Here is a 15,886-nt window from a genome sequence, read left to right as displayed (position 1 = left end):
CACCCTCTTGTTCCCCTCCTGCATCTGTCCCATCCCAGCTGCTGGGATGGGTGTGCAAGGGACTGCGAGGGTCAGAATCCCTGTGGTCACACTAGAGCTGCGCTGTGTCCACACAGGGCTCGTTTCGGCCAAAGAGGAGTAGATTTCCCAGGTTCACAACTATTCATTCCTATGCTGGGCAAGGGAGGAAGGAGGGGAAGAGGATGGAGCCAGAGAGACAAGACAAATCTCCCACGACTGCCCCTGCACAGGCTGGGGGCTGCTAGCTCTCCACACTGCTTTCCTGCTATCCTCCCCTTCCCACAAGCAATAAATAAATAAGTTAGTGTAGTGTAGACCCCGACGCTCAGTTCACAGTGAGAAAATGAAGGGGAAGAGCCCCTGTGGCCACAGGGAAAGGGCTGAGCAGCAAATCCTCCTCCCAAGGGCAAGCCAGAGCATAGGATCCCTGCCTGAGGCTGGGGGACCTGGACAGAGAATAGATCTCTTGCTGCATGGATGAGACAGGGAGGTGTACTAAGCAAGGGGACCAGGACTGCCCCCAGTGGGGGGTGGGGGGAGACACATTAGTACCAAGTGGCTGGGGGTAGGAGGGGGCCCTGGGGTCCTTCCTAAGGCACAGGAGAGGGGACAGGGACCCCCTCCCTCTCCCTCTGCATGAGGAGTGTACCACAGCAGGAGAGCCAGGCTACCCATCCTGGCTCAGCTCACAGCTTCCCTGCTAGCAACGTACCACAGTAAGGGTGGAGATTCAGGAGAAGAAACCCCCTCTGCCTTCAGCAAAAGCTGGGGGTATCTGGCCAGGGAAGAGGGAGAGACAGGCTACAAGTACCACAGGCAAGGACCACGCCAGAGTGCAGCATCCCTCACTCCAGAGGACCCCGGTCCATCCTGCCCCTGCAGCCAGGGGTATGCCGGCTGGCTGCTCCCATCTCACTCTGCAAGGCACTTTCACCCCCTCTCCCACAACTCGGCGGGGCAGGGCTTCTCCCCACAGAGAAGGTGGGTGAGGACAGTCTGAGCCACAGCACACAGCCTGGTCCGCTTCCATCTAGAGTCATCTCCAGCTCCCACAACTGGAGAAAGGAAAGGGGCACCTGACCGCCCTCGTGCTGGGTATAGGGTGTCCCCTACGTGTCGACAGCAAGTTCAGCTCCTCTTCAGGATTCCCTTTTGCCTGTGAGCTGGGCTGCACCAGTCACCGCAGCCCAAGCACCGAAACCAGTGTGTGGGGAGATGTCCAATCCAGCATACGGTCTTCAAGGTGCATCCATCGTGCAGGAGATAGAAGAGATGCTGGAAGATCCCCTCTTCACCACCACGTTCACCACTGGGCACCAGAGCCAGCCAGGCAAGAGTTAATAAATAACACCCAGCTGGTAGGTTGCAGCACTTGCACACAAGCATGCTGTCTTCTCAGGACTTGGGGGCCAAAAAGGGAAGCAAAGGTGTTTCTCGAGGCCTCCTCTAGCCCCTAGTTGAGCACCTCCTTCCTCCAGCCTTGCCCAGCCAGGGGGCAAAAGGAGCAGCATTAGTAAAGAGTCTGTGTTAAAAAAAAAAAAAAAAGTTCCTGGGATGGAGGGGCGGCATATCTACAGGGAAGGACCCTGTCCGTGCAAGGGAGACCACAATAGGGGGCTGGAGGGAGCCCGAGATCTCATTTTGCAGCCTGAAATGGAAGTTCGTGTCCAGTCACCAGCCTCCGAGAGCTGCTGCCAACTCTGTCTCTGCACCATGGGGTTCTCCGTCTTCCCCCGGTCCCCTTCGCTTCCCAGCTGCCAGTCTCACGTCTGCTCTGCTGCAGCAACTGCTGGCACTGCCACTGCCCCCTCCTCCTTGGCAGGGGGCTCCATGTAGATTGGTGTCACCGACGAGGGCTTCTTGGACCTGCAGGTGAGGAGGCTGGATGGGAGCGGGCAGGAGTGGTGATCCTCCTCAGGACCTCAACTCCCACTGCACGGCCTGGCTTTCCTGGCATGACCTCCTTCCCACTGGGGCATCCTCCAGCCCCGGGCATGTATCCTGTCCCCCTCCCACCACACTGATTAAGAAGGGCAGGAGGGGTGGGATGGGGCTGGGACAGAAATGGATGATGCAGTGTGCCAGGCAGGGGACAGTGCCATGAGGATGGGGGGATTACCTAGTTTGCTGTGCCCTGATACTCACGAGTAGGGGGAGGCAGGGACGCCCACCACAAGGAAGTGGTTCTTCTTGCGGAAGAGCCGCCACAGCCCCTTGTGGTTCCCACGGACATCCAGGTCCCAGATGTGGAGGCACTAGGATGGTGGGGAGGGAGGAAGAGGCATCAGAGCCTGGGGACAGACACCAGGACCAGGTTCCCCCTGGCAAGGGAAGAGCCACCACCCCTGCCTTCACCAAGACACAACAGAGAGGGCTGCACCCCTTGACTGGGGGGGCACAGGGAAGTACCCCTCCAGTCACCATCAGTGAGAGGAGAGGGGCAACCTGCTCCCATTCCTGCCTCAGGACAGGGGGTTTGATCATCACCTCCAGGTGAGCAATGGAAACTACCAGACAAGCTCAGGCCCTGGGCTCCCACCCAGGGAGGTCATAAGACTTATCTTCTCCACTGAGCCAAGCATCTGCCCTGGATGACCCAGTGCCTTCTGTAAACACCAAGAGCTTTAACATCACCCAAGGACAGCAAGAATTCATTTGCTGAGCTGCATCTATGCCATGGCCAAACCCAAAACCAACAGCCAGATGTTTCCCAGTGACGCAGAGATCAGTGCAGGGGTGAGGACAGGCCGTGTCAGGGGCCTCACCTTGGCAAGCTGAGTCCAGGTGGCAAAATCTGCTTCCTGCTCCATCCTGATGAACATGACGTAGACCCTGCCCTCGGTGTCGGGCACAAAGGAGTCCTCACAGGGGTTCTTGCTGTGGTCCAAGACCTCAGCCTCACTGTGGAAACAGAACAGGGAGTGAGAGGAGACCCCATATCCTTCCTATTCCCACGGCAGAGTACTTCAGACAGGCAAGTGGTGGCTGCAGCTGCCAGGGCCACCTCCACCCTTTCTTCTGTCCTGGTTGGTACACCCAGTGTGCCCCGTGGTCTCCCAACCTTTCTGCAGGCACTTACCCCAGGAGTCGATGAATTTCAGTCTCATAGGCATCCTTCCTCAAGCTGTTGGAGGAAGAGAGAACACGGAAATTAGGGCAGAGTCAGACAGTTTGATAAGCAGGGAACATCCCAAGATGATCCAAGCTTAAGACTGCCCAACACTAAAAGGCAGGTTGGACCCAATGAATGGAGAGCAGGGACTGCCACGGATCCTGGAGGATGTGGCAGCAAAAACGTGACCCTTCAACTTTTCCACCAGGAGCACCAGGTAGCCAAACCCAACCTCACAAAAACCACTGCAAGGATTCCCCAGCAGAGGCCAGTGTGCTGGGGCTGGAGGTTAAGGCTGTTGTTCCAGAAAGAAGGGAGATGTCCCCAGCACAAGGGGACAAGAGCCAGGTCAAGCAACTGTTTCATCTGGATCTCATTCTGAGCAGCACTCACCTCTCTACATTTTTAAGCTGGACATTTGGAACTGTGTTGAACTTGTGCTTCTTGAAATAGGCTTCCTGGGAGGAAGAGAGAGGGGAGGGGGGAGGGAAGGAAAACGGGGTTCAGTCAGGAGTCAGCAGTACTTGGAGGTCACCTCAAGCATTCCTGCTACCTGGAAAGGTGGCCGAGTCAGAGCTCAGCACCAGGACAGGGCTTGGGGGCTCACGGAGGTCACTCACGTGAAAGTAGCCGTTCATGTTGAGCCCCACGATGCCAAAGTGGTAGGAGCGTGAGATGTCAGGGATGATGCACTCCCGGCCCTTCCGCTGCTCGGGCATCCGCATCCACATGTCCCAGTCCCAGAGCTGTCGAGGGGAAAATGCCACTCACACTCACATTTGGGGACATGATTTGGTAGTGTGGCCATCCGGGGACCTTTCTGGCTGCCCACACCAGCTCTAGCTCCTTTGACCCAGCCTGCCTGGGCTGTTCCAGCCAGCTCTGTGGCTGGTTACATGGTCCTTAAGTTACTGTCTGTCCCAAACACATTCTGCTTGGGCATCCTTCCCAGTAGAAGCTCGGGGAGAGCCAAGGGCCCTCCAAGAGCTGTACCCACAGGGAGTGGGTGATGATCAGGGACTGCTGATGGGCAGAGATGGGGGTGCAAAATACAGGCTCCCTCTAGGGTACTCACCTTCTCAGGGGTTGGCCACTTTGGCTCCAGCTCGTCCTTGTACAGACTCTTCCGGAGCACCCAGCCCAGGCCTGGCATGGTCTCCACACGGTACAGGAGCGAGGGGTCCTCAGCTGTGTGCTCATAGCCCTGCGATGTTATGGGGAGCATTCAGCACCCTGAACGCACCCCTACCCCACCAAAAAAAGGAGGTGTCTTGCTCAATTGAGGCTCTCAGCTTGGGGAGCAGGGGACAGCCACTGGGAAGCACACAGCAGGGACAGGACAGTGATTTGCAGGGGCACTTCTGAACAGTTGAGGGCTGGGGAGACAGACCCACTTAGAATGATAGTGGGGCGGACACCCTGCTTTAAAGATGGAACTTGGACCCCAGCCTGACATGGGAACACAGGGCAGAGGTGTCCCTGCTCCACGATCCTTCCCTGACCCACCTGGTCGTTCCAAGCTGAGATGCAGTACAGGCTCTCATCCTCCTCCAGAAGGTGTATTGACTGGCTCAGAAAGCTGAGGAAAGAGTTGCCCAGTCCCTGGTCAAACTTCCTTCTCCCATGCAAACCAAAGCAAATTCTCCACCAAGGGAGCCACCCCAAGAGCTGGAACTGTGTAACCCATCACTTGGGCTGAGATAGCTGATACTGGTGCGAGATCAGGGGAGAACACCCAAACAAGCTAAGCTGCATCTCACCATGGGGAGGTGACAACATTGCCTCCTGCTCCATCAGTCTCTCCTCCTTAAGAAGAAACAGGAGCCCTGTTAAGACACTGTCCCTGTCCTCTTGTTATGGGGCAGCCCCAACCATGTGTGTACAGAATGGATCAGTGTCTCCGAAAAGCAAACCAAGAAGAGATCCCAGACCCCAAAGTCACCCTGCACTGAGTGCCAGGACAGTGGACTCGAGACTCTCTGCAACCAGAGCTCAGTTATGGCTGTTGCCTGGGCACTGCTCAGCCTCGGATAGGTGAGCTACAGCATGGCAGGGATCTGGCCTCTCTCCTGAGGAGCCAGAGAGCTTCAAGGAAATGCCCCACCCAAACAGGGACCCACAGCTTTACCTGAAGAAATCAACAGAAATGTCAAGGTCTTCCTCCAGAACCACAGCGAATTTAGCATCCTGTAGGGCAAAGAAAATGTCAGAAGGATGGAGAGGAACAGGACAGAGCAGAGGAACCAAGCAGTGTCCCCTCCCTGCCTGTGCTGTTCCCTGCCCCAGAGGATTCCAGCTCCTGTGAGATGGGGGTCACAGATGCCACTCTCCCAGGGAAACCCTGTGCTGTCTTGCTCCCATGGGCAAGCAGCTAGACAGGGTGCAGGCAGAGGTCTCACTCACCGGGAACAGGTTGAAGGTTGCAGTCAGACTGGCTTTGTAGTGCTACAAGAAAAGACAGATCGTTGCCTGTGTTAGCATCAGCCTGCCACAGATATGGGGCTAAGCCTGCCTCCCTCGAATGCTATCCCAGGAAATAACTCTCCCAGGATTTGGGAAAGGTCTCTCACCTGGGACACTCTGGCATTTTTAATGCTGATAGGAGTGTGCTGGATTCCTGAGAGGCCAAACAGTTCCACGACATCCATCGGCTCCTGCAATGGAAAGGTACAAAGCTCACCAAATGTGTGGGTCTGAATACATTCTCCCCACCCTCTGCCAGTGTCAGCTCCCTGGGACAACAAGAATATGCCTGTGGGATCCCCTGCACGTGGTTGTCCTCTTGGGGGCAAGTGAGGCTCAAAATGAAGCTGTGCTGTAAACCCTGCAACAAGGAACTTGCCAAACCCTCTTGGCCCTTCAGCCCTTAAGTACCACCATAAGTTTCTGTTAGCCCTGCTAGTTTGCAGACCCAAAGTTGTATCGAAGAATATCTGAGAGTCAAATTCCCAGTCAGCCATTGATGGTGCAGAAAGAAAACAGGTACAGCCAGGAACACCTACTAGCTGTCAAGACCATGATCAACTTCATTTTCTCTCACAGTTGCCAAGAAAGGGACCTCTCTGACCAAGCGCATCTGCACTGGAGTCAGAAGTAATCCATATTTGGGTTGACATCTCTCTGTCCCAAGAAGGCCCCACCAAGGCCTTCTCCATCCCCTTACTGTCCATCCCACCTCCTAGCCACAAAAGAGAGAAGGAGCTCCCATTGCACCAACCATTCCCCCTTTCCCTGGTATCAACCATGGCAGCACAAGCATCCAGGCTGCCCCCTCGTAGCTGAGGGATGCTGCTCCAGTTGCCATGGCAATAGATGCTGCTATCTTTAACCATTCTTATGTGCTGCGGTAAAAGTCTGTGTAAACAAACCAGCTCCCCCAGCCCCACAACCTGGCAGTGGTGGGAAAGGCCTGCAAGGAAATGAGCCTGTTCCTTTCCCCGTCTCCATCCCAAGGCAACCAGACAATACCTCATGGGCTGCTGCAGAAATGAGGGCTAGGAAGCTCCTGAGACCTACTAAGATCCCACATGCCTGTTCCAGAGCACAGCCTCTTGCCAGAGAGCCAGGGCTTGTAGTGGAATCCTCCAGGGCTTTGTAAAGGTGAGCTGAGGGGAAGGTCTTTGCCATCTAAAGGACCAGTTCTCCTCTATCTGGCCTCAGGCTTTCATGAGCCTTGTGACAACAGACCATTTTGGGTCTCTTTACCTCTTACTGAGTGGAGCTGGACAGGCACAGCTCAACTGGTTTGTTTTGCTTCTTGCGAGGGAGCTGGACAGGCGGTGTTACACCCAGACCCTGCTCAAAAGGTGGGCGATACTCATCAAGAGAGAAAAGGGGATGGGGAGAGCCCAGCATGACCACCTCAGTCCAGCACACCAGCCCCTTTCTGACATGGGAATATCAACCCCAGGCTTCGGTAAAGGCCAAGGCAGCTTTATCCACATCCATGGCTTGGCTAAGCTGACTGACTTTGCGTAGGAGTGGGTGAGGAGCTGTGACCCACAGGAGGAGGGAGGGTGAAGGTGCTCATAGTCTGCCACCCACCAAGGACTGTGCCAGCACCATATACTCTCAGCTGGGGGACCAAGGACCAGGCTACAGGAACCTCTGGGAGCGCTCTCACCTCGTAGTACCCATCGATGAAGACTGTGATCATCTGTGGATTGACACCCTGAGCCGACAGCAAGGAGCGCAGCATCCTGGGGAGAAATTGAGGGGCCTGAGTGCAGCACAGCCCCAGTGGGCCCAAGCCATTCAGTAGAGGGGTATGGATCCCTTGGGATGGGGGAAAGTGCACATGATTAAGGAATAGGACCTACTACCCCTGGGCTCTTCCCTTTCCCACAGTCAAACACCCCGGGAGCTGTCCAAGCAGGTCTGCCCACATTGCTCATACAATCCCAGGAAGAGGCTGGATCCTGCCAGCAGGACGAAGGGGAGGGCCTGGACCATACCTGGTCTTGTGGCACACAGCAGAGAAGCCGTGTCCCCTGGAAGTGCTTACCTGTACAGGTAGTTGGGGCGGTTCCCTGCAATAACAGCTACAGGCACATCAAAGACTTTATTGTCTTTGAGCTGGAAGAGAACAATGTGTGTAAGTGGGGCTGGGGGAGGCCATGCCAACCTAAATGATTCTATGATTCTGTGCCAATGAAAACAGGATCCAAGGCGTAGGGATCAGCCCCGCTGTTAAACAGCAGAGCTGCATAGTCCTACCCCTTAGCTCAGGACCACACTGACCAACCAGGACTCCATTCAGCACTGCTGGAGACCGTGCCAGCTTCCCTCCTTCACCCTGCCTCAGACCCAGCTCCCCAATCCCAAATTGCATCCACCCAGAGACGTTTGCCCAAACCCTTCAGCACTGTGCCAAGGACAGCCCAAAGGCTGCTCCGTCTCCAAACATACAGGCCCTGCAGCTTACACTGATGTCCCTGGAGCCATGGTAACCTGGCAGCTCAGGGCAGACACAGGGCAAGAGAACTCCCCTTCCCCAGCATGACCTGACCACACGTATTCACCTTACCTTTGCTGGGGCTAAGAGCTTGCCCGGGGCAGTTTGCACCACCCAGCTGGTGCTTAAAGACAGGGCTCTGCATCTGAGCTGAAAACACACCTGGTCCAGCTCAGCCCTCCCTCCTGGAGCCTTCCCTGAATATTCTGCCCCTGCACTCACGGGATCAGGGTTGAACTCAATGGGTGTGGGATCTTTGCAGCTGCAGACACTGCCGTAACCTTCTACTTTGCTGCAGAACCTCTTCCGGCGGCGGTTCAACTCTGTGTCGGGCCAATGGCACTCAGCATCTGGAGGCACCAAGGAGAAAAAGCAGACCGCTCATCCCCGTGGCCTCACCTTGTATGCTCCAGGCTGCACTGCCACATGCACAGCTCTCCCTGGGCTCAGCCATCACCAAGTCAGTCCTTATTACTACGAACAAGCAACACTTCTGGATGCCAGATATAACCACAGGAGCCATTCAGAAGCCGTCTCTACCATATGGCCTCTGTGAGCAGCAATGAGCCATCTTCAAGCCAACAGTCAGAAAAGACTGGACCAGGCCTGGTTTGGAGAGGTGACAACTGGCCAGATCACGTCCCCACTTCCCCATCCTCACCCTTCTCAACAACCATGCCTGCAATTGCCATGGAAGCAGGAAGAAGGGAAGCTGGCCCCATTTAGAAGTTACCATCCCTATCTCAAACAGCCTTAAATCCATCCTGGGATGTTGCTAACAGACCCACAGCTTTGACTCAAAACCACCAAGACCAGCGGGCAGACATGTCCCAGAGATACCTGGCACCACAGAGCAGATCTTACTTCCTACCTTCCACGGATGTCAGATGAACTTCTGTCTTCAGTAGTACAGGGTCACCCCATGTCGAGAGGGCAGGCGACTTCGCGTGCTTCTCCCCATATACTTCCCCTGGAGCAGGGACACAGGATCAGGACTGTCTGGAAGGACCCATCCCCACTGCGTCAAGGCATGACCAGGGGCTGTAGCTCAGGGTGGCATCTTGGCACCTTTTCCCCATTGGCCTCTGGTGAGCTGCTGAAGGGACATGCTCTGCCTCTATCCCCTCCCTTGCCCCCACGGAGTTGCCTGCTCTCTGTGACTCGTTCCCTGCTCATACAGCGTGTTGAGGATGGGCTGAGTTTGTCTTCACCTGGCTGCTCCTCCAAAAAGGGGCCATGAACCCTCCCCTGGCCTGTGCTAGACTCACCTCCTTTCTTCCCCACAAATGTCCACATGTCTCTCCAGCTCAGGAATGGTGCAACTTGGCTCCCCAGGCTTTTCAGGACATTCTTGGCTGTGTCCTTGAGGTGAAAGGAGCCTTCATCCTGGAACAAAACACAACCCTGCAGCTGAGGTCTGGCTCCCGATGTAGACAAGGGAAGTCTCCTGTCAATACCAAAGAGGTACAGGGCCCACTCCTACCTGAACTAGCTGAGCCAGACACCTTCAAGAACAGGTTCCTACAGTCTCTGTGCCACTAAACCTGCCAGTGGCTTCACCATGACCCACAGGGAAGTCAGAGGAGTCACAGACTCCTGTTTCCTTGAGACCAAGTTGTTCTTGAGCAGGGCCATGTGTTCAGCAACACACCTAAATCCAAAACCTTGAAGAAGCACAGTGCTGCTCGCACAGCAGCCCAGAGCCAACACAGTCCACAGTGCCCCCCTAAAGCCTGGAAATGGGACCCAGAAGGGTCCCACCACATCCTTGTATCTCCTCATGTCCGTTCTCCACCCAACCTCTTGTTTATTGCTGCAGGCTCTGACACATCTGCTTTTTGCTCTCCTGCCTTGCTGGGCACACAGCAGTAACTGTAGTAACAAGGGGGAGCGAGAGGACAAGGGAGGTGATCCAGCCAGGGAGGCATAGCCCAGTGGCAATGTGACATTTAGCCCTGGGAATGCCTGATGACATTCAGGAGGCAACTGCCCAGATGAGCTTTAGGGCATCCTGACTCAAGGATCTTTTGACACTAAGGTCACATACCTTAATGGTGAAGATCAGGATCCGGCCCCGGGCAACCATGTTGAGGAAAAGTACCATGGCTTCATCTTCATGGGGAGAATAGGTGTCAAAGACCCTCTTGGCCATCACATGACCCTGTTGGTATTCAAACGTCAGATGCATCTTAAGTGCTATACAGCCAGGACATGCAGAATTATGGAAATCTGTCCTGGGAGCCTCAGTCCACGAGCAACACAATGAGTTACTTTTCTGGTATGCCAAGGAGTTAGTCCCCAGGCAAGCTCGGCCCTTGCACCTTCACGCACGACATGAAGTGCACTGACGTCCATGGGACAGCATTACACAACCTCACAACTCCTCTCCTGCCTGCTCCCCAAGGACAGCTAGCCAAGCACAAGAGAAACACTGCAGGGACCCTCTGGGTGACCATGTCGTGCTCTGGAAACTACAGACAAACAAGCATTTGGGAACTTCCCTCCTGGCTGCCCTTTGTCTCATGCACCCAACAGTTAAAGAGCAAGGACAAACACTGCCCAGTAAGAAAGACAAATGCAGACACATGGGAATGCTTTACCGTAGCCTGATTTAAGACGATGACATGGATCCCTCTTCCCTGCTCCCGAGCCTCGTCTTCCAGGACCTGCAAGTGGAGAAGCAATGAGAACCATATGCCAAGACCTCTCATTCCCTGCCCAAAAACACAGCAGAGCCCCCAAACAAGGAGCTAGTCTTTCTCCTGTGACATTTTGGCTCTGCTTGTGGCAGTGATGGATGCAAGAGTAGAAGACAATGTGGGACAACACCTCCAGAGTCCTGTAGGCAGGAGGGGGATCCACTCCTGACCTTCTTGCCAGCCACTGAAGTGCTCTCACCACCTGATGCTTGAGGCTTTGCCCATTCAGCTCCACCCATCCTCTGTTCACAGGGACTGCCAGCATCTGTCACTTACCGTCGTCCCATCCACAGCCACGTAGACCTTCGACCGGCTGGAGTACACCTCAACATCCAAGACCTTCTTGTTGCTGACAGGGTGCCTAGGGACCTCCACATTCAGCATCTCATCATCTACAGGGAAGAAATGCCCAGTCTCAACCAGCCAAGGCAACTTTGGCTTGTTCCTGCTCAGTACTAGCTCAGCCAAGCCTCCAGAAGGTCATGCCCACCAGGTATCCCAGCCCAACAAGCCATGGGTCAGAACTACAGGGATGGCCGGTAAGGGAAATCCAAAATGGCAACAGGTTTGGCCCCAGCTGTCTCCACATAGGCCTCTGCAGCCAAACATGCTGAAGCCTTGACTAGACAGACCAGGAATGGGAACAGGCTTTTCTATTCATTTTTGTTAAACCCACATGCACAGACCTGTCTTTCATGCTGTAGCTGATCAAAAGTTTGCCCTGACTTAAAGAAATTACTTTCCTCCCTCTGGTTTCCTTGCTTTCAAAGAAAAGCAAGATGCTGCCCTCACCATAGTCCTGTGCCGACTCCTCTTCCTCCTCATAAGCAGCTCTCCTGGTGTCCAAGATCAGCTTGATGTTCACAATTACAGTCACAAGCAGGAAGAGGACAGCACCTGTCTGCAATGCAGGATGCTTTGCGTTAGCAATTTGTAAGTAACAACCCCAAGATCAGTCCACCCCCTTGGCAGAGGCTGCAGGGCACCCAAAGGAGATCTTGCAAGGGATCATAAGCATCTGTCATTTCCCCTGTTTTCTTCTGGGGAAAGGCAAAGAGAAAGAAATACAGGTGACAGGGTGAAATGCTTTCATCGGCTGGAGAACACCGACTTCTTGATATATGAGAATTAACCCACTTCCAATGTATACCTGCTTCCAGATCTGTGGAAGATTCCTGATAAAATATTGCATCAAGGTTGAGGGTCTCTCCAGGCAAAGAGTTTGGTAATTCAGAGATATAGCTCCCATGGTAACCTTAACTTCTGCCTCACCTGCAGCACCACTACTCTCATCTCTCCCTCTGCAAACAGAGGATGTATTCAGAGTGAGAGGAGATGCTGCATGACTAAAGCAAGGCAAAGGGAAGAAGCTGAGGTCTGACTTCAGGAAACTGCACTGTGCCACAGGCTGCAGAGAACAGCCCGCAGCCTTACTGTCTGCAGCAAACTTCGAGGCAACCTGCATGGATGCTGACACAGAGGGCTATGGGAAGGTCCAGGGGCTATGGAGCAGTCCATGGGAACCCCTGATGTGAGCATCACCATTGCCCATGGCCTTGGTGCTCCCAGACCAAGAGGAGGGAGAAAAGACATTTCTACAAGCACCTGTATTTACTTAAAAGCATCTTGCTCCTCTCTTCCTCAATTTCAGTCTTTTTCCTGGTATTTGGACCCAGCATAAATCAGAAACTATTCCACGCTGAAAGGGCCTTTTGTGAGACAGAGCAACACATGAAGCCTTGGACCACAAATATTCCATGTTGGGAAATAATCCACCTGCAGGTGTAAGCTGCAAGAGCAGCTGCAAGTCTGGCCACGGCCAAGAGGATGGTCTTAGAGCTGCAATGCTGGCTTGGGATGCAGGACTGAAAGACAAGACCTCAGCTGAAGCAATTTGTCTTTACTTGACCTAATTTGTCTTTACTTTACTTTGTAACCCAGGGCCCAGGTACTTCTTCACGGTGGAAAGGTGACAGCAGCATATGGTGGCCATGGGGCTCTGCACGGGGACAAAGTCCCTGCCCAGTAGCTACAGCCCTACCCCAGGGCTGAGGAACACCTCTAGCAGGGAGCCCAAAACCTGCCCTGGACAGTCACACAGCAAGGGAAGGCTTTGCCATTGGATTTAAAACACAAAGCCCTGAGAAGCTATTACCCCCAAAGCTAACACCGCTGCAGGGCTCCACCACCAGCCTCCATGCCAGGAGGGTCCATCCAGCTCACAGTAGAGCCACAACAGAGGCCCAAATCTGACTGCTGTGTGCTGCTGACAGGTTCATCCCATGGCCCAAAAGTTCTGGCCCCTTGGCCCAGCCATGCTTTGGATGTACCAGATGGTTTCCAGTTTCAGCCACGCAAGCTCAGGGTCCTACTAACCTCCCCAGAGCATCCCAAGACTCAGCATAGAGATGTCACAGCAACTAAGGGAGAGGAGGGGAGAGGTTGGTGCAGGCTGCTCATAGCCTGGTTCCGCCCGCAAGGGGACATTGAGACAGGTCTTGGGTGGTTTTGACACTCTTCCCTTGCCCCTCAACAGCTTGCTTCCTAAAAATCTGTGCCTTTTTCAGCTCTAGGACCCTTGATTCTCTGAGGTCTGGGTATGGGGTTGAGATCAGACGCAGGCCTGCCCTTGGTGAGAGGCACTAAAAGGATCCCTGCCCTACCCGGCCAGCTACTGCCTCAAAGCTACGTGTTGCTGCTATCTCTGCCAAGCAGACAAACAGGTTCAAGATGGAAAACCAGCAATAAGATGTGATGATATAAATGTCACTATGGCATTCTGGCTTCTTGATTTGCTGTTGACTCAGGACTATGAGCACCTTTCAGGATCTGTGCACAAAAAGCTTTTAATTAGGCAAGAACAGAGGCTTGGGCACATGGTGAGGAGCAGCCTGTGCCTGGTGGCCAGCAGCAAGGCCACCTTACCAACCTGCCCAGATCTTCCACCCTGGTCAGTACTGGAGACATGGGGGAGCAGCCCCAGTGACCAAAGCGAACAAGACAACAGTAGGCAAGACCAGCAGCCGGATCTAGAAAGGCTGGCTCAGTCAGAGCTGTTAACAGGGGCCCAGCTGCTGTAGACCTGGCTACTCCACACCTGCAGCTCCGGTTTACATATTTTAAGCCCAATTTTCATCTGTGTTTTAAGCCACAGCAGTGCCACAGAGGCGACAGCAGTAAGGCTCTAGCCCATTGCCCCCAGCACAATGATCAACATCTGCCTGAATGACCAGGCCCATTCCCAAGCCCCGAGCATCTTAAGGGACGGAGGACCAAGCAGTCTCCTTCCCCAGGGAGCCCTTGTAAGCCTTCATCCTCCCAGGCACATACAAAAGCCTCCCCTGCTCCCTCCCACAGCAACCAACTGCCAGATTTCATGAGCTCTGTTTGTCTCGGGAACAGCCCTTTTCTGCAGCTCACTGCCACGGGGCCAAACCCTTCCTGTCCTTATGCCCTCAGACACCCCCCAGGACACCAGCTCCGCCAAGGATTAGCCATTTTACAGCACAAGCGACCAGGCCCGCAGCCTTCCCAGACGCCAGCTGCCTCTGGGGGATGAGATCCTGTTACCCAGCCCTATTTTCTCCGTCCACCTGTTGTGCCTTATACTAGGCTTGGTTTGCAAACCAAACAGGGAAAGGATGGTTTCCCACTGCTGAGCCCTGCTGCACTTGGCATGGGTCCAGAACCAGGAGGAGAGGAATTGGTCAGGTTTCTAGCTGAAAGCCTCCCAAGGACACCTGGATAATTGTATCTCCTGCCATAGCCACCCAACAGGTCTATTTGCAGCTGGAAGGAGCTGCTAGACATGGCAGACTCTTCCACGCATGAGGACAAAGACACTGGAGGTAGCTTTTTGGGGGACAAGTTATGCTTCCCCAGCATGTCAGGTCACCCAGACTGCCAGCAGACCCACTTCCATCCATGCAGCTGCTCCATAAACTCATAATCCTGTAGATTATCCTTCCTAATCCACCACAGGCCTGTGGGTGACTCACCTGGCACAGCTTCCGCAGCGCACGCTGGTTCATCAGCTTGTACTTCCAGGCAAGGTACCAGCTCCGCTTCTTGTGGGGCTTGATGGCAGGGTTGGGTTTCCACTCATCCATAGTCACAGGGGCTGGCACGGGGGTAGCCGTGTGGGGCGGGGGTCAGGATGCGTGCTCCTCCGCTCTCGTGCCCATCGGGACTCCCTGCCAGGATGGGACGGGCGCAGGTGAGGGAGGCGAACGCCTGCAAACCCTCTCCCCAGCAAAGATGGGGCCTGGCACAAGCAGCAGCCATGATCGGCACTCATGTACCACAAGCAAAGGCCCCATGGAACCTCCCCGCCTGCCAGCACCCCCAAGCCTGCAGGGAGTGATCCAGGAGGCCAGGCATTGCTGGAGGACTGTAAGCAGGGCGATCAGAAGCCCCTGAACCCATGGGCCAGTGAGGACCTCTGCTCCAGGCCAACCCCTTAGGGAGGCTGCTGCAGCGCAGTGGGCCCACTCCCACGCTCTGGAAAAGAAAAGCAGCCAAGAGGCATGAGCCGGTGATAGGCCCCGGACCAGCAGGCATTATGGAGGTGCCATCACTGGGTCTATCTGCCTGCAGGCACCCTCCCCGCTTGCAGCGGCGGGGCTGTAAACCAGCACCATCCCCACTAGTGGGGATGCAGCTAGCCTAGACGTGGGGAACCAGTCCATGGGGCCATAGTCCTGCTGGAGATCCCGGCACCCCTGGGGCAGAGGAGCTGTGCCCAGGTGAGACCAGGCTCCCCACAAAACCTGCTGGGCCTGGGGTGGGAAGTGGAGGCCCAGCAGAGCCAGGGGCCTGGCTGGAGCACAGCCCCCTCCCCCCAACGGGGCCAGGCAGCGTGGGGACCCCACAGCAGCTGCCCGGGGCGGGGAGAGAGGAGGACTGGGGGACCCAGACCCCCGGGAGCGGGGGGGAGGGGGAGGCAACGGGATGCCGGAGGGAGGAGGGCGGGCATCGCTGGGGGACCCAGGGCTCCGGGGAGGGGTCGCGAAGGGGACGCAGGCGCTCCAGGAGGGGGGGGAAAGCCAGGCGCCCAAGGACGGAGGCGGCAAGGAGCGCCGGCCCTGCCGGAGAGCGGCG

At 55.2% G+C, this 15,886-nt stretch overlaps 2 protein-coding genes across 3 annotated transcripts in view; one reads left to right on the top strand and one right to left on the bottom strand.

Moving 5' to 3' along the window:
- Positions 1 to 1,562: 1,562 nt before the first annotated feature.
- On the bottom strand, positions 1,563 to 14,934 carry POMGNT1 (protein O-linked mannose N-acetylglucosaminyltransferase 1 (beta 1,2-)). 2 transcript variants are annotated; one of them, XM_010582436.1, is made up of 21 exons: positions 14,785 to 14,934; positions 11,579 to 11,687; positions 11,063 to 11,178; positions 10,688 to 10,753; positions 10,135 to 10,248; positions 9,356 to 9,473; positions 8,959 to 9,057; positions 8,310 to 8,437; positions 7,638 to 7,708; positions 7,257 to 7,332; positions 5,704 to 5,787; positions 5,537 to 5,578; positions 5,262 to 5,320; positions 4,640 to 4,712; positions 4,209 to 4,337; positions 3,754 to 3,879; positions 3,527 to 3,591; positions 3,101 to 3,145; positions 2,787 to 2,922; positions 2,167 to 2,276; positions 1,563 to 1,887 (listed from the first exon to the last, which is right to left on the bottom strand). In XM_010582436.1, the coding sequence occupies exons 1-21, from the start codon at positions 14,893 to 14,895 to the stop codon at positions 1,785 to 1,787; spliced, it is 1,980 nt and encodes a 659-aa protein (XP_010580738.1). In that variant the 5' UTR covers positions 14,896 to 14,934; the 3' UTR covers positions 1,563 to 1,784. The 2 variants fall into 2 exon arrangements, with proteins under 2 accessions (XP_010580738.1, XP_010580739.1); XM_010582437.1 differs by lacking the exons at positions 11,063 to 11,178; positions 14,785 to 14,934 and having other exon boundaries at positions 11,579 to 11,674.
- An 802-nt stretch (positions 14,935 to 15,736) lies between these two features.
- LURAP1 (leucine rich adaptor protein 1) overlaps positions 15,737 to 15,886 on the top strand; it is a 5,524-nt gene continuing 5,374 nt past the window's right edge. The window contains exon 1 of the mRNA XM_010582716.1: positions 15,737 to 15,854. Coding sequence (XP_010581018.1) covers positions 15,737 to 15,854 — 118 coding nt within the window. The remainder of the gene's footprint in view (positions 15,855 to 15,886) is intronic.

Source organism: Haliaeetus leucocephalus, unplaced genomic scaffold, assembly GCF_000737465.1.
Source record: "Haliaeetus leucocephalus isolate CR32 unplaced genomic scaffold, Haliaeetus_leucocephalus-4.0 Scaffold848, whole genome shotgun sequence".
Classification (NCBI taxonomy): Eukaryota; Metazoa; Chordata; class Aves; order Accipitriformes; family Accipitridae; genus Haliaeetus; species Haliaeetus leucocephalus.
This window is presented reverse-complemented; position numbering and strand designations above follow the sequence as displayed.

What these genes read in the sequence shown, in the direction of transcription:
- POMGNT1 (XM_010582436.1), bottom strand. Translation starts at nt 14,895, where the DNA reads ATGGATGAGTGGAAACCCAACCCTGCCATCAAGCCCCACAAGAAGCGG. An exon ending in TCCTGATCTTCACCATTAAG is followed by an intron (nt 9,474 to 10,134) that starts GTATGTGACCTT and finishes GTTTTGTTCCAG; the next exon opens with GATGAAGGCTCCTTTCACCT. An exon ending in TCATCGATGGGTACTACGAG is followed by an intron (nt 5,788 to 7,256) that starts GTGAGAGCGCTC and finishes TTTCCATTGCAG; the next exon opens with GAGCCGATGGATGTCGTGGA.